Raw genomic sequence first — 27,245 nt, 5'->3', positions numbered from 1 at the left:
AATATTAGAGAAATTTGTCTCAATCACGAGTTATTTTAGCCTTTTGCTATACATTAAACATTTTATTAATATTAATAATTTATTATTCATATGAATGTATATTTAAATAATTCATTAATATTACTAAACATTTATGTTGTATTATTTTATTTTATTAATTTTAATTTTTTTTTTTTGTTTGTTTGTTTTTTACTGTTGTTGCGCGCCGACGTAAGGAGTCACGTGATCTGAGAGTGCGGAAGTTTTGATCCTGAAAGTCTGAGCGCCTTCGATCATATAAACGTTTGTGCTTTTGACATATAAATGGTCAGGTAAAATGTTTCCTTTCTGTTTTCATTGCGATATTTCATAGATATATTAATAATCATCCATTTGAGCTTCTGGCCGCTGTGTTTTCTCCATCGGAGATAGAAGGAGGAACTCATGTAGACTAACGTTATATCAAATCATAATACGTGTCTTAATCCGCCTACGTTAGTTTGTTTCAGATAACTGTCATATTATTATTATACTCTCTTATTAAAGGGTTTGCATTGCGACACACAGCACAACAGTGTTAATTCAGCTTTATCCGAATCCATGTGCGAGTCATCATGTGACTGTCATTCGGTTAAGCCTCTGTTTAGGTTTAAAAACCTCTGTTTAAACACTTTAGTTGCCATGTTTCTGTATTAGATCAGAGTCTCTAGATTGGATCCAAGTATACCGTAGATACCTTGACTAGAGAGGCTTGTTCCAAAGGATACGAAATTTTCATTTTCATACACTGTACAATGCATTATAAACAGTATGTGTGTTGACAACTTCAGTATGCAGAGTATTTGAGTGTTATATTATGAGTTTATCTTTTACCTTGGCAAATGCTAACACTAGATAATTGAAAATTACTTAATTTCCTTATGCTGATTGAATGATTCTTTGGTTTGTGTCGGTGTATGTGTGTAGGATGATTCAGAAACGTTACCTGGAGGGACAGGTGTACTCTGTCCCGCTCATCCAGCCAGATCTGAGGAGAGAAGAGGCTGTGCATCAGATCACTGATGCGTTACAGTACCTGGAGATGATATCAACAGACATCTTTTCTAGGTAAACACAAACTTATTCTTAGGTTCTTTACCAAACAAATATTCACTATAAAAAAATATATAATTTAATGTTAAATAAAAAATGTTTAAAAAAATTATTATATATACTAGTTTATATACACTACTGCTTTTTTTATAATTTATATATATATATAAATATATATATATATATTATAAAAGAATTAAAAAAAAAAAAATGTAAATTAAAAATTTAAGTCAGCAAAGATGCATGAGATTGATCAAAACCAACAGTAAAATATTTAGAATGTTAGAAATGATTTCTGTTTCAGATAAAAGCATTCAAACTTTCTATTCCAATAAATGGTTCTTAAGCAAATCCGTATATTAAAATGATTTCTGAAGGATCATGTGACTCTACTGGAGTTACTGGAGTAATGATGCTGAAAATCCGGCTTTGGATCACAGACAAATATTAAAATATTCAAATACATTAAAATAGAAAACAGGTATTTAAAATTCTACTAATATTACTGTTTTTACTGTATTTTTTAATCAAATAAATGCAGCCTTGATGAGCATAAAGTACTTTTAAAATATTATAAATCTTATCAATTGACAAAATTTTATTGAATAACACATAGTAAATATTTCTTCGTGCAAGGCATAAAAACACATGCACGTGATCAACAAACATAAGATGCAGTCAACAAGGTGTGTGTATAAGGTAAGTGACAGCTCTGTCCACTGGCCCAAAAACCCTGGGCCTTCCATATTGTTGCACCTGGCTTCTGATGGAGAGAGCATGGTTAGACCGTTTCAAAATAACAAAGGAGAGAAACACAATAAAAGGTGTGTGTTTTCCATGAGATGCAGTTGTGAGGGAGTGAGTGCTCAAAATTGCTAATTCCAGCTGAACAGGCTCAAAAACCATCCACAGTGTTACCATGACAACATGACACGTAGGGGTCCAGGGAACATATTTGAGTGTGAGTGCGTGTGTGTGTGTGTGTGGTGAAGCAGTGCGTTTCTAGGTCAGCTCCATTAAGCCTCTCCTTCCCCCCCTTCTCTTTTAGTCATTCTTCTGTCATTTTCCCTTATTTCTAATAGAGGGTCTTTTCAGACAGCGTGTAGTGCCATAGGCTACACTGACTCAGAAGTGATGATAGGACTGTACACATGCACGATTACGCTCTCATTCCCGCTGCATTTAGTTGATGTTTTCAGGCTTGCGTACTGTAGCTGCCTCCTGTAATCAAGGGATCTTTTTTCCTGTTTGTAATGTTTGTCCACAGAAACAGTGTAGAATGGACAAACAAAGGAGATATGTGGCTGGTAAACACTGACTGGCTTACAATAGGTATAATAAAAAGACATTATAATATCCAGCCAAGCAAATGGCATTGACGTAGAGCCACCAAGGTCACAGTATACTTGCTGTTCCATCTGCTATTAATGTGCTGCAGTACACCATTGTTCAGCATGATGTTTGGAGGATGTTTTTGTAAGAAGTCGCTTATGCTCACCAAGGTTGCATTTATTTTATATATTTATATAAAAAAGAAAAATACGGTAAAAACTGTAAAATTGTGAAATATTATTACAATTTAAAATAACTATTTTCTATTTGAATATTTTTTTGTAATTTTATTTATTCCTGTGAAGCAAAGCTGAATTTGCAGCCTCATTACTCCAGTCTTCAGTGTCACATGATCATAGTTTGTGGAAACCAGTATGCATTTTTCAGGATTCTTTAAATAGAAATATAAAAAGAACAGTATTTATATGAAATAAAATCTTTTTTTTTATAAAAAATGAAATAATTTTTTATCCACTTATTGCTCATAGCAAATGAAACACAAAATTTCTAAATTAAATTACTTAATGCAGTATTAACATAGACTTAATTTAGAAATCTTGAAATGTAATGTTTAATTGTTTTTGTTTTTTGAAGATTAAATTGTCAATGTTTAGGATGTCAAAATTAGTCAAACATACTGCTTTAAACAGGATTCATTATGAAACGGTTTCAATCACCAACAAATTAGTTGAGAAAGGCCTGAATTTTTTTACTGAATTACACTTTTGTGAAGTTATTATCTAACTGTGTTCACCTGTATTCTGCTGCTATAGTTTGACTTGGTCTGGTTTTGACAGGGTGTCTCAGAGCGTGGAGAAGAACCGTGTACACCTTCAGTCTGTCACAGACCGGATCAAACTGGCTCAGGCCAGAGTCCAGAAGATCAAAGGAAGCAAGAAAGCCACAAAGGTGATGCAGATGATTCAGACACAGAGAATCTCACAGTCAGTCACACAGTGTAGAAGAGAAACAGTTTCTGCAACAAATATTTGGAGTTGTAGGGTGGGCATAAGCTAATGGTTAAAATGTCTGGGTCGTATTTTGACTAAAAAACAAACAAAAAACAATAAATGAAGAAAATGCACTTTATTATTGAGATTTGTACTGCTCTACTGTTTGAACTGCTGAAATGTTATTCTTATAATAATTGTACTGTAAGTCACTTTGGATTAAAGCACCAACTAAATGACTAATGAATAATTATTGCACAGTACGGATAACGTGGTTATATGTCTGATGTGTTTGTGTAGGTGTTCTCCAGTGCCAAATACCCCGCTCCAGAAAAACTGCAGGATTATTCGTCTATCTTTACAGGTGCAGTAGATCCCGCCTCCCAAAAGCGGCCTCGCTTTAAAGTTCAGAGCAAACTCCGCCCACTGGATGAAAAGACCCCACAGGTGAACAAATTTAGTCATCTGCCTTTCAGCTCCTTATCCTCATACTTTCTTTTCTGTTCACTTTTAAGTGTATATGGCTCATATTTTGTTAAAAAATTCATAATGAGAGAAAGTGAGAAAGAAAAAAAATCACACATAATGAGAGGAAGAAGACAGCTCTTCCACTACAGATGCAGGATTCTCTCCTCTTTTTATTTTATTTGGCTTATTTAATTTTTTTATTTAACAACATTTCAAACATTAATTTTTTTTTTTTTAAATATGTCTATTAATTTGTCTATTAAAAAGTGATTTATTTCCGTTTTATTTCCAAAAATCATGGTAATGTTACAATATCAACTCTGTTACCATGATTTTGTGGAAGACTGAAAGTGTCACTTACAAATAAAATGAAGGAATAAATGCAGTTAAAATAATTACTACATCATTTTCTATTGAAAAATTTAAATATTTTAAATTATTTAAAACTGTTTAATTTACTTAACTGTTTATTTAATCAAAATAAAATTGTAACAATTTTAAATAAATTTTATAATAATTTTTTTATCTTTTTAAAATGTTATTTAAAAATGTTTAATGTCATATCTTAAATTTCATTTTGATAAACCATTGGCAGGTTGCTTTTCATTGTTATGTTATATGCTTTACATATTTGCTTCATCCAAGTAAAAAAAAAAAAAAAAAGCCATTGGATTTTATCAGCCACACAAGCACTTAACTATTATAAATTGTGGATATTTGTGAAACTATCAGCATCAAATTCTTTTTATAAGAAGTCCTTTGTAGTTTCAAATTTATGTTACAAATATTTACTGAAATGACCCACAAATGTGTTTCATAGGAGAAGCTGATGTATTTGCCAGTATGCGTCAACACTAAGAAGCGCTCTGAGGATGAGACAGAGGAGGGTTTGGGAAGTCTGCCGAGAAATGTCAACTCAGTCAGCTCCTTATTGCTGTTCAACACAACAGAGAACCTGTGAGTATCCAAACTCCTACACATACTGACTGAATGCTGCACTGCCGTTGCAACCTTATTAACGCTCATTTAATCATCGCTGTGTGTGTTTGTGTATTTTCAGCTATAAGAAATATGTGTTTCTTGACCCTCTGGCGGGCGCCGTGACTAAAACACACACCACGTTAGAGACGGAAAAGGAAGATAAACCGTTTGATGCGCCGCTGTCGATCACCAAGAGAGAGCAGCTAGAGAGACAGGTGAGCTGTTCAGTCACATCTATAATGACGTGATGCACTGAAAACAGGACGCAAGCTCAGCTGATTACGTGTATTTCTATATGCTTTCTTCTCAGACTGCAGAGAATTATTTCTATGTGCCAGACCTGGGGCAAGTGCCTGAGATCGACGTGCCGTCTTACCTGCCTGACTTACCTGGCATCGCTGATGACCTCATGTACAGCGCTGACCTCGGCCCAGGGTTCGCACCATCTGTTCCTGCCAGCAACAGCATCCCTGAACTACCTTCGTTTGGCACAGAGCACGATGAATCTAGCGGTGGGATCATTATTTATTATTTTTTAAGAAATTAATTTATAATTATGTAATTTGGAAAAATATATCGTGATGTAATTCAACTAAAAAAAATGTTTTTTATTAAAATTATATATAATTTTAAAAAATATAAAAATACATGTAATTACTAATGCTGTCAAACCGCATACAAAATAAGTTTTGTTTGCATAATATATGTGTGTTCTGTTTATATTTATTATGTATATACACATATAGTATATATTTTGAAAATATTTACGTTTATATTCATACAATTTATATTATAAATAAATATATTTAATATATAAACATAACATATTTTTCTGAAATATATACATGCTACTTTTATTTTAGATACGATTTAATCATGATTAATCGTTTGACTTTGTTATTATTTAAAAGTTGGTTGTTTTTAAGACTCTCATTTTAGGCTTGAGGCTCCGCCCCTTTTGCCACCTCCTCCTCCACCAGAGCCAACTCACATATCAATCCCGCCCCCTGGAACTCCAGCTCCGCCCCCTCCGCCTCCTCCTCCACCTATCACAGCAGACAGCACTGATGCCACGACAAGTCAAGTCCCTCCCACAGGTAAAAGATTCATTTTCAGAATTATCGACAGTGTTTTTAGCGATGGCTGAGTGTTCAAAAATCATTTTTTGTCCATATACACTAACATTAGGCTGGTGGTAGCTAAGTCTCACCAAGGTTGCATTTATTTAGTCAAAAATACATTAAAAACAGTAATACTGTATAATAACCGTTATCTATTTTAACCACTGTCTTTTGTGTTCGTGTGTATCAGGTATGGTGAAGGGTGCCCCTACTGAAGTTTTACAGCCGTCAGACGGCCGAGCCAGTCTTCTGGAGTCGATCCGAAACGCCGGCGGCATCGGCAAAGCCAACCTCCGCAATGTAAAAGAGCGGAAGATGGAGAAGAAGAAACAGAAGGAGCAAGTTCAAGGTCAGATGCCAGCAGTGTTTACACTCTTCTGAAAGCATTCTGCCAAACAGGGTCAATTAGAGGGTGTTAACATTAGCCAAACTGTTATCAGGGTAAGAAACTTGTTAGTAGTGTTTGCTAATGGTAGCATTAAAAAAGCCAAGCTATATGTAGAGACCTTGGACCAGTAAGCAACATCCTAGTAACCACATAGGTACACCCTGGCAACCATTCAGAATATATGTAAAACTGTTCATGCAGTTAGTTTGCAAGGTGAGCATATTAAGTGTACAAGAGGATTCATTTTTAAAGCAAGCGGAATTCATTGTGTTCCAGTATCGCTGATATAAGGACGAGCGCTGTGGTATTTGGAAAGGTCAAAAGAGAAATTAACTTTCATTAAATCTGCGGTTAAGCCTTTTTAAATCTGCTTGACATTTGCTCTGAAATCGACTGGCTCTGGACTCACAAAGTCTCGGATATTTCAGATTCTTCATTGATTTATTACTGATGGATAAACTTTGTGGTCTTTTGAATTTGTCGACTCTGAGAGGTGATTTCTAATGATTTAGGACTTGGGAGGAGGTGCCACACTTAAGATTTGAACCAGTGCAATGTAATAATCTTTGCTACTTGATATTCTCCTGAAATATGCATATATATGTTTGCTGCAGAAAATGACAAAGACCATTGATCCAAAATACTGAAAAATTATATTATTACAAAATGTATTTTATTCCTGCGATGATAAAGCTGTATTTTCAGCATCATTACTCCAGTCTTCAGTGTCATGTGATCCTTCAGAAGTCGATCTAATATTCTGATTTGATGCTCAAGATACATTTCTTTCAGGATTAATTGATCATTAGAATCTTTAGTAACATTGCACATTCACTTTTGATACATTTATTGCATCCTTGTAGGTTATCATTCATTAAACAACAAAATAGTAATTTTTCTCGTTGCATGACCTAACAGTTGTGTTTTTTCCAGTTGGGGCAGCAGTGAGCGGTGGAGACCTGATGTCTGACCTCTTCAATAAATTGGCCATGCGCAGGAAAGGTGCATTTGAAACCTTGGTTTTAGCCTCAGTCTCCGTGTTTTGTTCCTACCTGATGCATTTTTCATTTTGAATATTTGACAGGGATTTCTGGCAAGGGCCCAGCGGGCGGAGACTCATCCGAAGCTCCTGCCAACTCCAATGGCGCGTTCGCCAGGATGTCAGATGTGATCCCGCCCCTTCCAGCGCCACAGCAACCCACTGCAGACGATGAAGGTGATTGGGAGGCGTAACCATTGTGACTCAGAGTTGAGTGCGAAACTCAAGACTGGAGAGTTGAAATCCTCATAGACGGGGTCTGGAGATAGTGTCGAGTGAGACGTCTGCTCTCTTGTTTTGTATCCTGAAGGTCAGTGAATTAACAAAAGTGTAAGAGGATGTGTTCTATATGTCATTAAATCCTTTATAGTCTGGAAGATTATATTATTAAAGTCAACGCAAATTAGTGCAAATTATTTCAAAAATTTTGAAAATGCAATCTTTCAAGCAAATGTAATAAATATTTTTATAATATAATATTATATATTATATAATAATACTACAATAATAGTATTATATTGTAAAATAAAAAATAAATAAGTATAATTTATTTTAAAGAACAACAAAACATTACATTATTAATAAATAATACTATTATTTCTGACTGTCTTAGGTTCTTGGCTTTCAAATGTTAAATGATTGAGCTTCATCTTACTGCACACTCAGATCATTTATGTATGATTTATCAAAAATATCAAGATGCATCTTTGTAATCTTCCATCAAAATGTTGTAGCTAAATGACTTTCCTTTTCATCTGATGTCATCTCATTCACACGAGCAACTGGTTGATGTTACTTTAAACACACATTATGGTTATGTTGATTTAATAATGAATTGCATTTTTTAATGAACAATTTTCAGTACTCGCTGCACATTCAAAATAATGTGACAAGTTGATGGTGAAATAACTAATGTTCCATTAAGGAAGAAAAGAATGTAAAAATTCTGTATTTTTTTATATTGTGTTTTACATGCTCTAAAACATCTCTGCTATTAGTAGCTTCAGTACAGACAATAAACTCTAATCTACTATGATTGTTGTAGCCCATCTGAGCGAGTCTTTTGGCTTCACATTTTAGATTAAACACACAGAAACCAATCATCTTGTAAACAATCAGCTTTAATTTAATAAAAGTCAACAACTGAACCAAAAACAGATGCTGAAACACAGAACACGAGGACAGAGGCAGCAGAACTCTTCTTCAATAATTCACAAGGCCAGAGTATTCAGACAGACATCCATAATGCAGGACACACTGTAGTATTTGTACACAGCCCTGTTGAGTCGATGGCCTCAGAGCGGCGGTCTCTGTCGCTTCTCCAGGAAGAACTGCGGAATCAAATACAGGATCAGACCGGGAGCATATGGCTAATAAATCATCCTCATCCTGTCATCCTTCACTTCCTGTCATTAGAACAGACCTGCTTACAGAGAGCACAGCTGGAGAACGTCTGTCTCATTAAAAGACACGCACACGAGCTCTCATTCACACTTCACATGCTCCTGTCAATCATAATGGCATTCTGTCTATTATGTTAGAAATGAAGCTGAATGCGTCAGGCAAGTGATCCACTGAAGATAGAAAAAAAAAAACCATCCCATTTTCAATGTAGACTGCATTATGCATTATGATCATGAATTAATTATACAAGAAAAAAAATTATATATTTCTTTAATTTCAAATGTTGTTTATTTTCAAGGAAAATAATTTACAAAATACAAAAATCCATATAAAAAAAAAAATGAAAATCCATTTAAATATGGAAAAAATCCCATCCTTGATGCATAATGTACATAGTATGCATAGAATTCCTGGATGAACAACAGAGCACTGGTATCCCACAATGCAATGTGCTTGACTTGACCTTTCATTTCCACTGAATGAGCTGTAAGTGATATCAACTGCAATTTTAAATCCTATTTACTTTTTTCAAATATTAAGACATTTGAACAAAAACTGGATTGAAAATGCTAAATATTAATTTCTGAGATAACAACAGGACACTTGCTGTATAAACATGCAACATAAAAAAAAAATCATTTGACCAGTCGTTTAAAAGTGTCGCATGTTGTTTCTTGTGCAATTAAAAAAAACTAAATAGGCAGTATATAATTCATACAGCACAGTACGCTTACCCTCCTGATGCTGGCGAAGGCGGGACCAAATGTTGTGTGCGTGTGCGTGCTGGATCGAATCCATTCTGGAAGTTTCTGCAGCGTGCCTGATCGGGCATACCGGTGGTCACAGAGCACAATACATGCATAATCACCACGATGACGGATCGCACGACCTGTGTGAGGTGAACAGGCCAAAACAAAGTGAGAAACTGAGATTTACTCCACTATTACACATCTCAAAGACTGTGAAAGCTGACTGCATACTAGTCTTACATATATGCTATTATGCTATTCTAAAATCAAACAATCTGCATCTGTTAAGCACAGCACTGAATTACAGAAGTGCAGGCTCCACCTACCAATAGATTGATTGACAGCTTTCATGCACAGATTCTCAATCAGTGCCTTCCCAGGACTTTTACCACCAATGTGTGGCTGAAACAGATGGGAGAGAGTTAGAAACGGCAGATTTGTCCTGTAAGTTCCCATATGCACCATCCTGTAGTTAGTCTCACCATGTGTTTGTCCAGGTAAGACATCTTCTCCTGCAGCTCTGGAGACTTTATGTTGGGATACGGCATTCCAACCATAACGATACATCTAAACAAAAACACACATGCAAAATAATACCCTTTTACATGCTGTGCAGAATACATGAAATATTTAAATAACAGAAAGTGAAGCAGTATTCATTAAGCATTATTTTAGTATAATAAAGTATTTAGTTATATTAGTAGTAGTTTTATATTTTCCATTTATTTAAGTTTTAGTTGTTTTTCATGGGGTTTTTTTTCAGTTTAACTTTTTTTCAGTTCTAGTTTTTTCTTTCATTAAAGTACTTAAAACTTAAACTAAACAGACACTGAAAAAGCTGCCTTTGCAAATAATTGAAATAAAATAAGATAGATTTTAAAATTGTAGTATCATTATAAAATTATGAATTAATAAATTACAATTTTACATTTTTATCTTGGTTTAAAAAAAAAAAATGTGTTGGGTTTCTTGGTAACACTTTACAATAAGTTTCAATTAGTGAGACAAACAATGAACAATACAGTTTTTACAGTATTTATTCATCTTTGTTAATGTTAATGAAAATACAGTTGTTCACTGTTGATTCACAGTGCATTATCTAATGTTAACAAGCACAACTTTTGATTTTAATAATGCATTAGAAAAAGGTTGAATAATGTAGAAGATGAATACTGTAGAAGTATTGTTCATTCTTAGTTCACAATAACTAAAGGATTGGTAACTAATGAACCTTATTGTAAAGTGTTAACTGTTTTCTGATAGATTTTTTTTTTTTGTAGATTTATTTTTTATTTTATTTTTAGTTCAGTTATTTTCTTTATTTTAGTTTTAGTAATTGTAACTTAAAAAAAAAAAAAGCAAATGTTGCAATCACTCAAGATCATTTTTTAATAACTAACTGAAATGAGTATCGGTTTATATTTTTAAATAGTGTTAGTTTCAATTAATGGACATAATAGTAATGTATGCTATATTGTATATGCAATGAAACATCCTATATTGTTGTCATGTCGTAGTGTGCTTCATTGTACATGGCACATTTTTGCATACTGCAAAAATAGTTTGGCATGCTATTCTTTTACCTGCCCAGGTCATCAGAGAAGTTGATTCCTTCACTCATTTTCCCTCCCACTACAGAGAATAGCAGCGCCCCTGTCTGGCCACTTCCGGCATTAATGCAGCGCTGCATTGACATAACAAACCATTACACGTCATTAACTGTAGCTTTAAACAGCCTGACCTGAGCTAATTCACTTTTTAGTAGAGTATTATTCACACACGAACACACCTGTATACACTTGGAATAGTCACCGAGCACTTGCTCAACCTGACTGGCTTTTTTCGGCTCCTGGAAAATCTGAAACACACAAAGAGCACCTTAATTTGAGTATAAACCGACTTGGCATGATAGTAGCAGCGTTTGTGTACCTTCTTCTTAGACTGGAGCCGCTGAAGGACGCCAGTGCTGTCCCAGTGTCCCAGAATCCTCTTCTCATATTCATAGGAGGGGAAGAAACAGACCACGCCCCCCGGCACTATGTTGCAAAGGTTTGAGAGAACACGACCCGTCTCCTCCATCTGATATAGAGAACGGGTACGAAGATCAGGCAGAACATATTTTGGGGTTATTTACATTTGTTTGCCATTCTACTCTATATTTTTTGAAAGAAGTCTCTTGTGCTCACCAAGACTGCATTTATTTGATCAAAAATACAATAAAAACAGTAATATTGTGAAATATTATTACAACTTAGAATCACTCTTTTCGATTTCAGCTTGACGTTATATCTTCATTTTGCATTTTGTATCTTGTTTTAAAGATGTTTATATATTTGTACTGGAAAACAGGACAAAATATTGATAAAGATATTCATTTAATGCCATGACTATGAATTTAAGAACTTTTAAGGCCTTTTAATGACAAGTTAAGACTTTTTACTGATGATACATTGTGGCCATAATGTTGTGTTTGCATGCAACCAACTGTGGTAGTTTTACCATCTGTGGCGTGTCTCTAGTTTGAAAAGTGAACTCCAACTGTTGTCCTGAGGGGCCGGCGCAAAGGACTATGGGTAGGATGTTCTCAGGGGGTATGACATGACCTGAAGCCATTATGCAAGAGTTACACACATAATCAGCAACACTGGAAAAGATGAACTGCAAGAGGAAATGTGCACAATAATGTAAACTCACCACATGAGAACTCTAAAATACGGTCTTCTGTGACCCCGGCGGAAAATAGAAGCTGCTCTTTAAAATCAGCAACCTGCAAAGCATTAACATAAATCAGTCTTCTAAACTCTGAAAGTCTTTAATATGTCCGTTTAAGGTTATGTAACTGAGACAGCTATGTGTGTGTGTGTGTGTGTGTGAGCTGACGGGCTGCATGGTTCCCCCAGCGATGATCACGGCCCTGCACTCCTGGACGATCTGTGCGAAGTGAACTGCGGCGTTTAGCAAGAGAAACTTCAGACTGCTCTGCGAAAGACATTCTGGAGGAAGAAAGGAGAATGATGTGTGAGAGGACAGTTTCATGTGTTCATCTCTGTGCATGCGATCGAATACTCACTAACCCTGCCTTTGGATCATGACTCGTCCGTCTTTGTTGGCGTTAGTGAGGGCAAACAGGAAACTTTCAACCAGCATCATTGGAGAAGCCATGATTGGTTTGTCTTCTACTGCCATCTGCTGCTCTGAGACATCTAGAACATCAAATCCACACTGACTGCTGCTCGGTGTAAAACCAGGAAGAAGATGTTGACTGAGACCGGACTGTACCTGTAGGTTTGTTCTGAAGCGTCTGCAGGAAGCGTCCGAGTCCTTCTGTGCGACGGTTCTCTTTGTTCTTCGATCCCGAGTGTGTGATTACACCACTGCCTTCATATTTCTCCACAAACCCACACAACTACACACGGGACACGGATCATCAGTGTGTGTTTGTAAAAATGGAGTCATAAGTGTGTTCTCGTACTCACTTTATGGCTGATCATGCTCTTCTCAAAATATTTCTGAACCTACAAAAAAAAGATTTATCCATATTAATAACTCTACCAATGCCAAAAAAAAACAAAAAAAAAACATAATAATAATAATACACTTTAATGATAATTAATACTTATACATGTTTTTACATATATACTAACTGTATATATAAAACCCAAATGAGAATGTTGCATTGGCAGCTGTCTGAAATAAATTAAGTTTTAGTTTAATTACGGTACTAAAATTACTAAAAATTAAATAAAAAAGTAATTAAAGCTATGAATTTAAAACAATTTAACTGAAAAATGAAAAAATAATAATAATAACAGTCAATGAAGTTGGTGCAGTGTTGCTACTGTCAACAAAAATAAACTTTTAAAATATTTTTTTTTAACTGAAAAAAGCTGAAATAAAATATAATACAAATATTAGAAGAAAAAAACAAAACAAATGAGAATGAGAAATGTTGCACTGGCGGATATCTGAAATGAAATGTTTAAGTTGTATTACTAAAATTGCTAAAACTGAAATAAAAATATATTAAAACTGTCACCCCGTCCCGTATACGGGACGCCTACATTTACTTCACTATATTACAATTAAATTGAATCTAATCTTGACAAACTATATATCATTGGAAAGGTCTAAGTTTCCCAAATATATATTTTACCAATGTTTTTTTTATAAGAATTATGTAGGAAAATTAATAGATTAATTTTTGACAAGAGTGCACCCTCAAAAATCTACATTATAACAGGAGTTCTGACCTTTTTTTTTTTTTTTTTTTAAATACTTCTTCATTGCCTTTTTCTCTATCACATTTTAGAAATCACCAGAAATTATATACCTGTATCAACTGAAAACTTAAAATCTCAAAATTCATCCTTTAAAACCCATTTTAAAATCAGACATTGCATTACCATGTAAATGGTACATCAATATCATGTTGCAAAATGTTTTCATTCATGAATTATAAAAATTTAAGTTTGGATCGTGCACTGTAAAGTCTATGTTGAAATATGTGAGTAATCCGTTTTAAAGCTAATATAATATTAAATAAAAAATACAAAATTAATTCAACTGAAATATTAAATAAAAATATAAGCAAATTAAAAATATGAATAAATATAATAATTTATAAATAATATGAAGTCGTGAAGTACCTTAAAAAGGTTTATGTTATCAACTTGAGCCTTAAATAGGAAGTCATTGATAGTCAGCAGCTCACTTCCTGTTGTAAAAAAATGACAAAACAAAATAACATTAAAAAAATATATACTTCATGAAAAAAAAAAATAAAACACTAAACTTTGCATGCGGATTGTGTTTGTTTACCTGGTTGGCAGGACTGAGTGTTGGGATTCTGACCCACTTTACCTGTTAACAGGAAACCACAGCAATAAATCAGCTAGATAAAATGAGATGGAACAAGATGAAACAATGTCCCACAGCTGACCTCCAAGTGTGCGCACAAGGCCCTCCAGCACAAAGAGGATCTGTTTAATGTACATCAGATTTTTGGCCTTCAATCGACTTCTGCAACCATAAAACACAATGATATTTACATTAAATTCCAATGATAATATGACCTAATGTCTAAAAACATTACTTTAAGAAGATAGCAGACTTAAATTTCACTTTGAATTAACTTTAGTTTTTTCTATTTTTTAAGCTTGACAGAATAAAAATGTTTCTTGAGCAGCAAATCAGCATATTACAATGATTTCTGAATGATCATGTGACACTGAAGACTGGAGTAATGATGCTGGAAATACATCTTTACATCACAGGAATAAATGACATTTAAAAATATATTACAACAGAAAATAGTTACTTTAAATTGTAATAATATTTCACAATATTACTGTTTTGAATGCATTTTTAAAACAAGCTTTGGTAGCACAAGAGACTTGATAGCATCAGATCGATTTATTTTCAATGTGTGAATATTCTGCAAAAGTCCTCCTTTTGTGTTCCACAGAATAAGAAAGTCATAAGAATTTGAAACAACTTGAGGGTGAGTAAATAATACATTTTACCTCTAAATTAGATGCACAGAATGTTTGACGTGTGTTACCTGTAGCGCTCACAGTACTGAGAGAGCTGTGAATGAGCCCTGCAGAACTGAAACATAACCAACACACATCAGTTAACTAGTCTGATCAGACTACACTAGATCTGATCAGTGAGTAAAGCCCCTTTCACACTGCCATTCCGGCAAATACAGGGGTAAAGTGTTCCTGTAATTGTTCCCTGGTCACTAGATTTGGCACTTTCACACTGCCAGTGATGACCCGGTATATGTGCGTGCTTTCACACACAACACTTGAAGATCCCGTAACGACACGTGACATCAGCGCGTGACGTGTAATGCACGAGTCGACAACGCTTGGCACTTTAACTGAAGCAAGCAAACGATCTCTGAGTCAGTGCGGAAAGTGAGGAACTAACTGATCTCTGCTTCATTACAGTTTGCACATATGTTTTCGTTGCGAATGTTGATCTTCCTTCAAAACAGCCGGTAAAAGAGTCGCGCGATAACGCGCGTCATCACTTCGATACGGAATTAGATCTGGCTTATGTTCACACAGCGCTCGTTCCGGATCGATTACCGCAATGTTACTAGGTCCCCGACCCGGGTTCGATTCGGTAATCAATTCCGGGACGTGGTTGCTTTCACACAGAAGGCGACCAGGCAATGTTACGGGAATATTGCGGGTCCGACGTGCAGTGTGAAAGGGGCTTAAGTGTGTCCGTGCACCTGTGCTCCACTGATTTCTGCACTGTGTATGGCTGAGATGGTGTCAGTCAGATTATGAGCCTCATCTATAATCACAATCTGATCCTTTAGTTTGATCCCAGACGCTTTACGGGTGGAAGCATGGAGCAGCGACTGATACGGCAACACCACCACCTGAGAAAGAGAGAGAAAGGCTGAATGCACAGGGTGTATATGAGCGAGGGTGTGTTGCATCAGGTGTGTGTATACCTGTGCTGCAGGTATTGCCATTCGTGTGCTGTAGTAAGGACATGTGTGTGTCTCCCGGCCGTGCTGCAGGAGCTGCTCCACGTCTCGCACCTTCACCAGCACCTCGTCCCTCATCGCCATCAAATTTTCAAAACCTGAGAAGGGGCAAGTTGCCTTGGGAGCGCCGCGCCGACGTTTAGTCTCAGAGTCTGACGCCTTCTCTTGTTTCTCTGCAGATGGAGGTCAAACCTTCACCATCGAGCTCATGTCATTATGTTAGCACTGGGTCATTTTAAGAATTGGCAGAGATTGTGTTGGGGTTTCTGACCGTGTTTGTTTTTCTGCATTTCTAAACAGCGGTCGTTCATCATTTGGACGTTTCCGAGCCGGACGACCTCTGGATTAATGCACAGGTTCTGTAAATGACAACATGACACTTCATCTAATTGGCTCTTTTATGGATGCATGAGAATTTGTTGTTTAAATTTGCACTAGCATTGTGGCAGCACTCATTTGCTACAAAACAAAAAAAAGTCCAAATCTAAAATGTAAAAACACGTAAAAGCATAATTCTTGTTATGGACACTCATTATAAAATTGTTTTATATCATATAAAATATTATATTATTATATAATACTGTTCAAAAGTTTGGGCTCAGTAAGATATATACTTGTACTCAGCAAGGATGCATTAAATTGATTTCAAGAAAATGCTGTTCTTTTAAACTTTCTATAAAACTATAAAGCTTCCATGAAACTATTAAGCAGCTCAACTTTTTTCAACATCCATAATAACAATACATTTTTCTTGAGCAGCAAATCAGCATATCAGAATGATTTCTGAAGGATCATGTGACTCATGTGAGGAATGATGCTGAAAATACAGCTTTGCACCACAGGAATAAATGACATCTTAATATATATTACAATATGAAACAGTTTTTTGTACTGTAATAATATTAAGCAGTATTACTGTTTTTACTGTATTTTTGATTAAACAAGTGCAGTCTTGTTGAACCTAAGAAACTTATTTCAGAAACCTTAAAAGACCACAATCTAAACGGTGGTACATTTACATTTACATAGTACATGTATAATAATTGTTAAAGTGTTAATAGGGATAAAAGAATCCCAATAACAACTCTGTGGGCATCTTTACCTGTCTGGAGCCCAGGTTAACCAAGCGAACAGCGGCCCCGTATGGACTCTTCTGCACCTCGTGGACAAACTGAGCCAGCTGAGAGTGAGTTCGGCTACAGTAATAAATCTAAAGATGTAAAAAAAAAAAACATTGTTAAACATGCACAAACACCTTGTTCACTAATACAGGGTGGGGAGTTTAAACATGCACCTTAGTGACGTGATCCTCCTCTAGATCTTCATCATCGTCCTCATCACACACCCTGTGGAGGAAACCCTGTGAGAAATCAAGGCTGGAAAAGACACACAAACTTGTGCACAATCAATACCTGCTCTTGGGCGTGGCTTCATCATCACTCTCATATTCTGCTACAATAAGCCCCTCCTCCTCTGGATTGAATGTCTCTGACTCCACCCCCTCTCTGCTGAGCTGCAGTAATTTTACAGCCTCATCATCTTCGTTGGCCTGTTAAAAGTAAAATAAGCAACCTGATTTACTGGTTAAATGTAATGTCTGTCTGAGTACAGCAGAATAGCGGAACCTGGAATAGCAGATCCATACTAACAATATTCTTTCTTATTTTCTTTTTAATTTTATTTTATATGTTTCTAAATCATAAAACCTTGTTTATTTCCAGGTCAATCAATAATACTGTTCATGCACTCACTTTTCTCTTCATGGCATATCTGAGCTGGGCATTGTGACGGATCATCTCCAATCTTTCCTCTCGCTTCTTCCGTTTCAGCTCTTCATCCTGAATGAAATTGAGAAAAAGCATGATTTTTTTTAAACCACTTAAGACAAGAGGTTTCCAATTTTTATAAATATTATAAATATATGATAATCCTAGTGCAAATGATCACCATCAATTTATAAATAATTAAATTAAATAGTAATTGTTAAATATTTACTTTTTTTTTTCTTTGCATTTTTAATTTATCTACTTTCTATAGTACTATACAGTTAGATGTAATATTTATTTATATTATTTTTGTGTGTGTGAAAAATTTGTTTATTTTTCATTTATTTGCTATTTTTGTCTATGTAAAAACTATAATTAAATTTTCTGCTCACTACTGTTAGATGTATTATTTATTAGTTTATTTGCATTTTTGTTTATTCTTTTTGTTTATTTATTTGTAATTTTTACACTGCACATTTTCACTTTCATCACTTTTCTTACACTAGATAGGACCTAGATTTAAAATCCCGCTTAGAAGCACATGACCTGATCTGATGACCTGTAAAAAAAGGCACAAAATTCTCATACCTTTAACTTGTTCACCATGTCTCTCTCTGCTTTCTTCTGCACAAACTCAGACACCCAGTCTGGCTCTGATGTTTGGCCGGTGCTGTTCTCCTTCACAGCATCACACTTCTTCTCCGGTCCATCCAGGAGTCTAGCAGCCTCCAGTTTCTTCTTCTCCTCATAGTCTCTCAGCCATGTCAGTGCACCACAGATAAGACTCAGAGATTTTCCCTGCAGGATCAAACACATGAAAGCTCAACCATCCACCTGAGAAAGCGAGATGAACGGATCTCGAGCGCAGACTGACCGTGCCTGTGGGACTCTCGAATATACCGATTTTACCCTGATCCAGAGCAGTGTAAAGGGCCTCCATGAAGCTCTCCTGGATGGGATAGGGCTGGAAAGGGAAAGGAAACCGACTGCTCTTGCTCTCCATGATCAGGCCAGACTGCTGCATACACCACACAAACTGAATTTGGCCGAGTTACACACTGACAAAAAAACTCCTCACAGTGTTAACCGAACATGACTTAAGTCCGTATATCTACCGCTATTCCCGTGTAATTATATTGACATCACAGATGGCTGTATCACATGTAATTTAACATCAAAGAAAAACTCGTTCTGACAGCGTAAACTTTCTCGAACTAATGTGCCTCGCGCCAGTCTTCTGCTTCAGCCAATGAAAGCGAGGGAAACCTTCACACAGGACAGGGACCCGGATCAAATGTCAATCTTTCATGAAAACCGAAAAAAGAAACTCCAGATTTTTCACCCTTTCTAGAATCTTCTGTTGATTTTCAAGAACTATAGTTCTTTTATTTAAAAATCTTTTTTATATTTAATATTTGTATTGTAATAATTCTGTTTTACTGTATTTTATGGTTTCTATCTTATTGTTAATTATTAACAAGTACTATTAATCTACTATTATAGTATTTATTCATATTTTAATTTGTTTTTATTTTTATACTTTTTGTATGAGTAAAAGTAATTGTATGTGCTTTTGTCTTTTTTGTTTTTATAATTATAATTTTATAATTTGTATAATTTACATTTATAATTTAAGTATTATTAAGTTTTTTACTAGTTTTTGTTAACAGTATACAGCACTACTTTTATGAATGTTATCTGTTGATTTTCACTATCATCAATCTATCTATCTCTCTATCTATCTGTCTATCTCCTTTAAATAATTTGGTCAATATAAATACATGTACATATTTTAATATAATAGTTCACATTTAAAAAAAATTGAAAGTGTGCAGTATAAATACTAATGTGTATCATAAAACAAAATTGTATTATTCAATTTATTATAATATACAAAACTTAACAAAACTTTAACAAAACTTAAAACATTATACAGTGGGGGAAATAAACATTGTCATTATCATAGTAAAGCAGGCAACATATACTTACTGTCTTTAAACATTGTTAAAAGATATATAAAAGGTGTGTACAGTACATTGTTAATGTATTATTAATTTAGTATTCTGGGTAACTTTTTATTTATAAATCAATTTTTTGGGGTTAGAATCCATTAATGTCATTTTTTTCTGGTAGACTATAATTGCTATGCTTTGTTTTTGCTAGACAAAAAATTTATTTATTTTGGTTTTTATTTTATAATTACAATTTTTACTATAAATTTACTGTTTTATATGTTTTAGTTGCATGAATAAAGACTAATAATAATAATACTAATAATACTACTACTACTAATAATAATAAAAATTTTACCATAGAAACGCACGTAACCATTTTTTAGTTATTGGATGTGGTTAATAGTTTAGCGATGGTGCCTATGGTTGCAGTCAGTTCTAGACAGTGTTGCCAAGTCCGCGTTTTTACCGCGTAAATTGGCTACCTTAAGCGATCCAAATAACGTAATATTTAGAACGCGAATTTTACCAAGGTAACAACGCCGAAAAACGTGTAGTTTACCCAGCGGAATGCGATTATTACTGCAGGACCTCTCCACCGAAACGCAAGTGGGATAAATTTGAGTAGAAATTGGGCGAGTTTTGTTGTAAAAACTTGGCAACCCTGATTCTAGACGCTACCATCTCCTCAATCTCGCGCAGCTCTGGAAAGTTCGTAGTCGAGTCGCTTCAGTTTTCAGCGGCGGGCCGATTGTTATATAAACGCCTCTCACAGCTCGTCCCCGGACTCAAAAACTACATTTAACAAGCCCGAGAGTCCAAATATTAACCGTGGATCACCAAATCCATTCCTAATCGCGATATTAATTCTATTTAGCCCTGCGGACGTCGAGTGTCCAGTGATTTCTGTGAAGGAAAGACCTCATACTAGACGCTCTGTAAGGAGTTATTTTTGGGGCTGTTTTGAGGATCAAATCAAAGATGACTGCAGAAGAGGTGGTGAATGAAGGCTGTAGCATCTCCATCGAGGGTGAAGACATCACCCCGAAGAAAGATGGAGGTGTTTTAAAGGTAAATACTGCAGTGCCGTGAGCCGCATTGACTCTGAATGCATGTTAGAGCCAATATTTCAGTGTTAGCTTACTTTACTGCAGCTCTAGCTGTTGTATGCACTGAAATATGAATAAATGAGTTTCATACATTGCTGATTGGTTTCAAACACCGCCTGTTGCTAATTTTGCAGGATTGCTGGATCTTTTTAGCTAGCTTGTTCTGTTTAAAGGGCCAGTTCACCCAACAAAATGACAGCTTCATCTTAATATACTATCTGAATGTCTAACCAAACTTACATGATTTTTTTTTTTTTTTTTGTTTTGTTTTTTAAATTGAGAATTATGTGGAACACAAAATTAGATATTTAGTTGTTGGCAGCTCCGGTCACTATTCACTTTCATTGCAGTCTTGTCTAATACAGCGAAAGCGAATGGTGACTGTTATTTTCATAAGCTCTAAATTGTAATTTTGTGTTCCATAGACAAAAACAAATACAGTCATTCAGGTTTGGAACAACATGAGTGCGAATAAACGATGATAGAAATCTTATTTTTAGATTAACTTTACTTTTTCTTTAGGTGTGTTTCGTTGTTGTTGTTTTATTAGTACAGATTAACGATGTGTAATGTCAAGCAAACATTCAAATGTCGTCTATGTTGCATTTCTATGCAAGTGACACGTTTATGTAATGTAATGAAATGAGTGGCAGTCTATATGCACTTGCAGGTCAGCATGTAATTTCTGGAAACTTCTCAGTGGAAACGGATACAAACAGGAATTACTTGTTTGGGATAATTGAACACTTTCAGTGTAATGCATTTAATACATTTATCTGAATGAGCTGTAATTATAATTCGCAATATGACACCTATGCGAATTAAAAGTAATTTATTATATGCAAATGTAGATTAATTTGTTGTTTTTGAGTAACTGTATCATGAATGTAAGCGCAAACATTTTTCTGATTGCAGTCTTTGAAGAAGATTGACAGATCACAGGTGAAATGCAGAGTGACCAACAGATCGATGATTAATCTTGTTCTTTCTTCTGCAGATGGTCAAGAAGGAAGGCACAGGCACTGAGTTGCCTATGACCGGTGATAAAGTATTTGTACACTATGTTGGGACGCTGCTTGATGGCACGCAGTTCGACTCCAGCCGTGATCGAGGAGAGAAGTTCTCCTTTGAGCTGGGCAAAGGTGGGTGTTGTGAGAGTAAAGTGGGTCGAATGTTTGTCTACCCTCTCTGACATTTAAACAGGGTGTTGGTGCTGTAGTTTTATATGGAAATAACACGATTGGTTAAAGTAGTGATTTGATGCAAGTAGTGACATATAATTTCTTACGTCCGTGATGACTTCTTTTTGTATGCCAACCTGGAAGTTATCACCCTTTTTTCCCCTCAATGAAACCCCAGTGGGATTTTTTACATTGGCTTTTGGATTATTGCAGCAAATAAGCACTGTGAACTTAAAAATGTTGAACCCTAAATACAGTCAGCAGAAGAAAAAAAGTTAAACATAGGCTATAAATACATATTAGTACACCGATACGTTTTAATACAAACTTCATCACGTCAAACTACATTGAGTTAGAATAATTAGCAAAAGAGCCATTATAAACATAATGAGGATGTAAAAGCGCTTATTGAGTAAATGCGTTAATGTTCCCAATTACTGTTTTTCAGTAGTCCCATTTAAACACCTGTTTGCAAAAACCATTTTCATGACAATTAAAAGCTTTATAAAAATCACAAACGTCAAAATATATTGAGCTTGCGTTCACCACAGACGTGTTCAGGCATTTAACTAAAAATCCATTTAGAAACAAAACATTGACTTGGGGATGATGGAAACCAGATATGCAAAAATGCTAACTTGTTTACGGGTTTTTGCATTCAGAAATATGTAATGCCTATTGTGTTGTACATTTGAGTGAAACAAATAATCAAAAAAGATGGATTTTATGAGGATATGGTTCAGTGCATAGCTTGTTGATCAGATGGAGGCAGATCTGAACACGAGCTTGCAGTTGATTGTATTGGAAGGGCTGGGGTTTAAATGGACGAGATGACTGGAGAAGTCAGTCGTTTCACTGAAACATCAACATTTTGATTAAACATGGTAAGGTTAAAAAAAATGTAACACACATGAATTGATCGTTCACAACATGCATTCACACATGCCAACTTTAAACCAATCTTGAACTCAACCATGTGCATTGTGGGAACTGCAGGGATTAGGGACAGATGTAGTTAGAAAATACAGAAGAGTTAAGACATTGTCTAGCATGCCAGTCAACCATTTTAAACCATTGTTTGCTCTGTCTCACAGGTCAGGTGATCAAAGCATGGGACATCGGTGTGGCCACGATGAAGATTGGTGAGATCTGCCAACTGATTTGCAAACCTGAGTATGCCTATGGAGCCGCTGGCAGCCCACCCAAAATCCCGCCCAACGCTACCCTTGTGTTCCAGGTGAGGTCCAGATGTATGTGAACAGGATATTCAGAATATTGTATCAATAATAAAATTGTGAGGAGTTTGTGTATTTATTGACGTGTCTATTTGTTTGTCTGGCAGGTGGAGTTGTTTGAGTTTCACGGGGAGGACATCACAGGTGAAGAAGATGGTGGGATTATTCGCAGGATCATCACTAAGGGGGAGGGTTACACGAAGCCTAATGAGGGTGCATCTGTGGAAGGTAAATCACCGCTCATATTCCTCCAACAGTCAATAAATGGAGAGCAATTCAATTAAAAAATACAGCAAATGTAAACTGAAGAATGAAGCAAAACTAATTTAAAGAAACAGTTGACCCGAAAATACGCAGCTTTCTCCAGTGAACTATTCCTTTATTCATTCTGTGTTAGTGCAGTATTTGCAGTAGTTAATCTTTCTATCTCTTTGGGTTAGTGTGGTTGGAGGGCTGTCACGAGGACCGTGTCTTCGACGAGCGTGAGCTGAAGTTTGAGGTGGGAGATGGAGAGAGTTTGGGTCTGCCTCCAGGTGTGGAGAGAGCCCTGCAGGCGATGGAACAGGGAGAAGAGGCGCTCTTCACCATCAAACCAAAGTAAACACACATTTCTTACAACTGCAAGCAGTGTCTGTTGAGGTCCATGCTTAGTTTATTTATGCGTGTGCATCTATCTTAGGTATGGCTTTGGAACGGCTGGCAGCAACAAATTCAACATCCCACCTAATGCTACACTGCAGTACAAAATCAAATTGAAAGCATTTGAGAAGGTCAGTATGTGCTCCGAAATAACCAGCAGAATTCACTCAGGAAATCAGGAAATCGCTATTTTATTTTATTTTTTATCATGCTTTAAGATTAATTACAGTCTGTAAGTGATCAGCTTAGCATTAATGTCTGTACACAGTCATTGTCATGAATGGATATGAGTTTAATATGTTGTTCTCTCATACAGGCAAAAGAATCCTGGGAGATGAACACGTTTGAGAAACTAGAACAGAGTGCCATCGTCAAAGAAAAAGGAACTCAGTATTTTAAGGTAGCAGAAATGTCATACACACTGACATGTTATCCATCCACAACGTCTCATTTTAATCTAATAGTACACTTAGGAATTGGAGTGTGTTTTCTGTGCACAGGAGGGGAAATACAAGCAGGCAGTCATGCAATACAAACGCATTGTGTCCTGGTTGGAGCACGAGTCTAGTATGCAGCCGGACGAGGAAGAGAAAGCCAAAGCTCTGCGATTGGCTGCTCATCTCAACCTAGCTATGTGCTACCTAAAGCTGCAGGAACCAAATCCTGCCCTCGAGAACTGTGACAAGGTAGAAAATGAACAACCTTGTTTAAGCTTGCTCATGGTCATGCTTGCACAGTCATATTTCATGGCTGCAAAAGTCAAAAGATTAAGTTTATTAAACATGTTAATAAATAACTCTTGATTTGTAATGTCTTTCATTTAAAATGGTTAACAAGTTTTTTTATGTTAGTACTTATTTATTGTTGAATGTTCTATTTCGGTTAAACCTTTCATGTTTACTTTTCATCACCATTAGCAAGTTTAATAGCAAAAGAAGAAAAAAAAGCACTGGACAGAGTTTCTCTTTATTGATATTAACTCTTGAATCTTAAAAAGAGGCCAAACTGTTCTCATTTCTCCTGATTTCTTTTTGCGTCCTGTATTTTGTGTAAAGGCACTGGAGCTGGATGCAAATAACGAGAAGGCTTTGTTTAGGCGAGGAGAGGCACTGGTTGTCATGAAGGAGTTTGACCGGGCGAGAGCAGACTTCCAGCGGGTCACTCAGTTGTATCCAGCCAATAAGGCCGCAAAGAGCCAGATTGTGCTCTGCCAGAAACATATCAAAGAGCAACATGAGAAGGACAAACGCCTCTATGCCAACATGTTCCAGAAGTTTGCAGAGAGAGACGCCAAAGTAAGTGTCTACGGTTACTAGCTCTTAGTCCCTGCACAAAAGATTGACCCACCAGACAGCTGTTGTCTTCTATCTAATGTTTTTGTTTTGTGTGTGTGTATGTGTTTTATTTTCCAGAAAGAGTCAGATCAAGGAAAGGAGCAGGAAAAGAAAGAGAATGGTAGTGCAGTTGAAATAGATGAAAACGGAGCCCAGGAACAAACTGCAGCATAATAGTGTGCTTGTGTGTGTGTGTATTATTTACTGTCTTTTGTGTTATTTTTTGTTTTTTTTAAGAGGATGTTTTGTACCTTCTATAATATCTGTCCCTCTGAAGCGACTGTGTTTGTGCGAGTGAGGAAGTGCACTTTCTTTAGTTTCTAATCTAATGTAGCAAGTGGTGTTTGCTTTAGTACTGTGGCCAGACCCTTGTGTCCAGGTGTGCACTCGCATATGATTGCACATGTGTATGAATGTTTGCGTGCGATACTGTAAGGCAGCTAGTCGGCCTGGCCATGTCCTCTGCTGCATCTCTCTAAGATATGGTGGAAATAAAGCAAACTCATTCTTTGTCTGTAGCCTGTACTGCAGCCTCTTGCATGGGTGCAATACCGTCGCTGCTCCTTAGAAACTTTTGATTTGCACTGCTGTACAATAAAGCGCTTTTCTGTCCTGTCACTAAACTTCAAGTGAAGTGCATGGAAATGATCAGCAGGGCAAAAAAGACTGTTTTGATTTCTTTGACTTGTAAACATTTGATTTGTTTTTTTCCCCCTTTTTTTTAAAAGAACATCTTTCCACTGTTAAATTCTTCATGTTTAATGTGTCATAACTGGAAGCATTTCGGGAACATAGGGAATCTCTGTCGAAGTCTTGCAAGAATTTTAGAGGATAAACAACACAACTTCCTGTGAAGAATCGTCTAGTTTTGAATTGACGCATTTTCTGTTTGTAGCCTATATGGTGAGATGGCTATTTTTAAATATAAGGTGAGAACATGAACTTCTCCCTTGTCCCTTCATCTTCTTGTGGACAAGACTTCCCATGATTTCCTCATAATCCCTTTTGCACACTGTAATCTGATGGTGAATGGTCATGACAGAAGAGCCTCTCTGTGACCGAGCTCATGAAGGACTGGAGTACTGTAGTGTGGTTTGTGTGAGAGACCTACAGATAGTTATTTTTCCATGTCCTAGATGCACCTCTGATGTCGACTACAACAATAAAACAAACTCCAAATCCCCCTGCTTCAGTGTCTGTTCTGTAGCATTTAGTTCAGTGTAATAGTATAAAATATGTCTGTCCCTGCAGAGATAAACTGGGAACCAGTGGAATTCATCAAAGGAAATAGATGCATTGATTAGATGAATCAGTGTACTACTTCAGTCAGCTGAAATGCAGAAAAACAGAATTGTACAGAAATGTGAAATTCGGAAGTAGAAAATAGTATTTTCCATTAATATTTATATATATATATATAAATATAAACTTTGAACAAATGTTTGTTTTGTTTTTTCCCTGAACTGACATTTTCATGAATCATGGTTCTCATGGTCTTGGCTAACCATTATCATTTTAGAAGTGTGTTTTATAGCCCTGGAAAAGTATTAGAAATTAATATATTTATAATAAATATATTTGTTATAATTTATATTAATTGACAAAAAAAAGGTTTAAGCAAATTGTCATTTCACCAGAAGTGTCAGAAATATCCCTTCAAACATTGTCTTAGACAGAAGGGGGAGCCTTGGAGTCACAAAGGTTGAGCATGACTGCATTAAGCCAACTTGTTTTTATAGGTTTACAATCATGCAAACAGCTGGCATTAGATTGAGAAGGAAAAGATTAATTCAGGAATAACTGCACAACTTTCAAATCAGAAAATGTATTAGCCAAGATGTACTTAACAAGGACTTTGCCTCTGCTTCTGTAGTGAGTGGAATAAATAACAGGTGTCAAACTCAGTTCCTGGTGGCCCTGCAGAGTTTAGTTCCAACATACAAACCATATAGTTTTCAAGCAAGCCTGATTGAATGATTAGCTGGAGGTGCATTTAATTAGGGTAGAACTACTAACTA

The 27,245-nt window shown here is 35.9% G+C and overlaps 3 protein-coding genes across 4 annotated transcripts; 2 read left to right on the top strand and 1 right to left on the bottom strand.

Moving 5' to 3' along the window:
• Positions 1–217: 217 nt before the first annotated feature.
• LOC113100353 (WASH complex subunit 1-like) lies at positions 218–8,386 on the top strand. Its single transcript, XM_026265175.1, has 11 exons — positions 218–311; positions 946–1,086; positions 3,201–3,312; positions 3,654–3,800; positions 4,642–4,778; positions 4,882–5,017; positions 5,113–5,314; positions 5,729–5,899; positions 6,114–6,272; positions 7,245–7,313; positions 7,396–8,386. The coding sequence occupies exons 1-11, from the start codon at positions 304–306 to the stop codon at positions 7,542–7,544; spliced, it is 1,431 nt and encodes a 476-aa protein (XP_026120960.1). The 5' UTR covers positions 218–303; the 3' UTR covers positions 7,545–8,386.
• Positions 8,387–8,456: 70 nt separating this feature from the next.
• On the bottom strand, positions 8,457–19,092 carry LOC113100352 (ATP-dependent DNA helicase DDX11). Of its 2 annotated transcripts, XM_026265174.1 has the most exons (27): positions 18,652–19,092; positions 18,366–18,575; positions 17,763–17,849; positions 17,424–17,560; positions 17,306–17,357; positions 17,114–17,221; positions 16,283–16,370; positions 15,976–16,184; positions 15,748–15,900; positions 15,064–15,110; positions 14,443–14,522; positions 14,322–14,363; positions 14,150–14,217; positions 12,980–13,018; positions 12,783–12,909; positions 12,578–12,706; positions 12,384–12,496; positions 12,198–12,270; positions 12,003–12,106; positions 11,433–11,582; positions 11,293–11,361; positions 11,087–11,187; positions 9,986–10,070; positions 9,830–9,905; positions 9,489–9,643; positions 8,618–8,681; positions 8,457–8,586 (listed from the first exon to the last, which is right to left on the bottom strand). In XM_026265174.1, exons 1-26 carry the CDS (start codon positions 18,799–18,801, stop codon positions 8,646–8,648), a joined length of 2,688 nt encoding a protein of 895 aa, XP_026120959.1. In that variant the 5' UTR covers positions 18,802–19,092; the 3' UTR covers positions 8,457–8,586; positions 8,618–8,645. The 2 variants fall into 2 exon arrangements, with proteins under 2 accessions (XP_026120959.1, XP_026120958.1); XM_026265173.1 differs by having other exon boundaries at positions 8,457–8,681; positions 18,652–19,089.
• A 1,252-nt stretch (positions 19,093–20,344) lies between these two features.
• Positions 20,345–26,409, top strand: LOC113100354 (peptidyl-prolyl cis-trans isomerase FKBP4-like). Its single transcript, XM_026265176.1, has 10 exons — positions 20,345–20,800; positions 21,836–21,980; positions 23,114–23,256; positions 23,362–23,482; positions 23,695–23,851; positions 23,934–24,024; positions 24,210–24,293; positions 24,394–24,579; positions 24,949–25,188; positions 25,306–26,409. The coding sequence occupies exons 1-10, from the start codon at positions 20,711–20,713 to the stop codon at positions 25,399–25,401; spliced, it is 1,353 nt and encodes a 450-aa protein (XP_026120961.1). The 5' UTR covers positions 20,345–20,710; the 3' UTR covers positions 25,402–26,409.
• Positions 26,410–27,245: the final 836 nt, after the last annotated feature.

Source organism: Carassius auratus, unplaced genomic scaffold (assembly GCF_003368295.1).
Source record: "Carassius auratus strain Wakin unplaced genomic scaffold, ASM336829v1 scaf_tig00217248, whole genome shotgun sequence".
Taxonomy (NCBI): Eukaryota; Metazoa; Chordata; class Actinopteri; order Cypriniformes; family Cyprinidae; genus Carassius; species Carassius auratus.
This window is presented reverse-complemented; position numbering and strand designations above follow the sequence as displayed.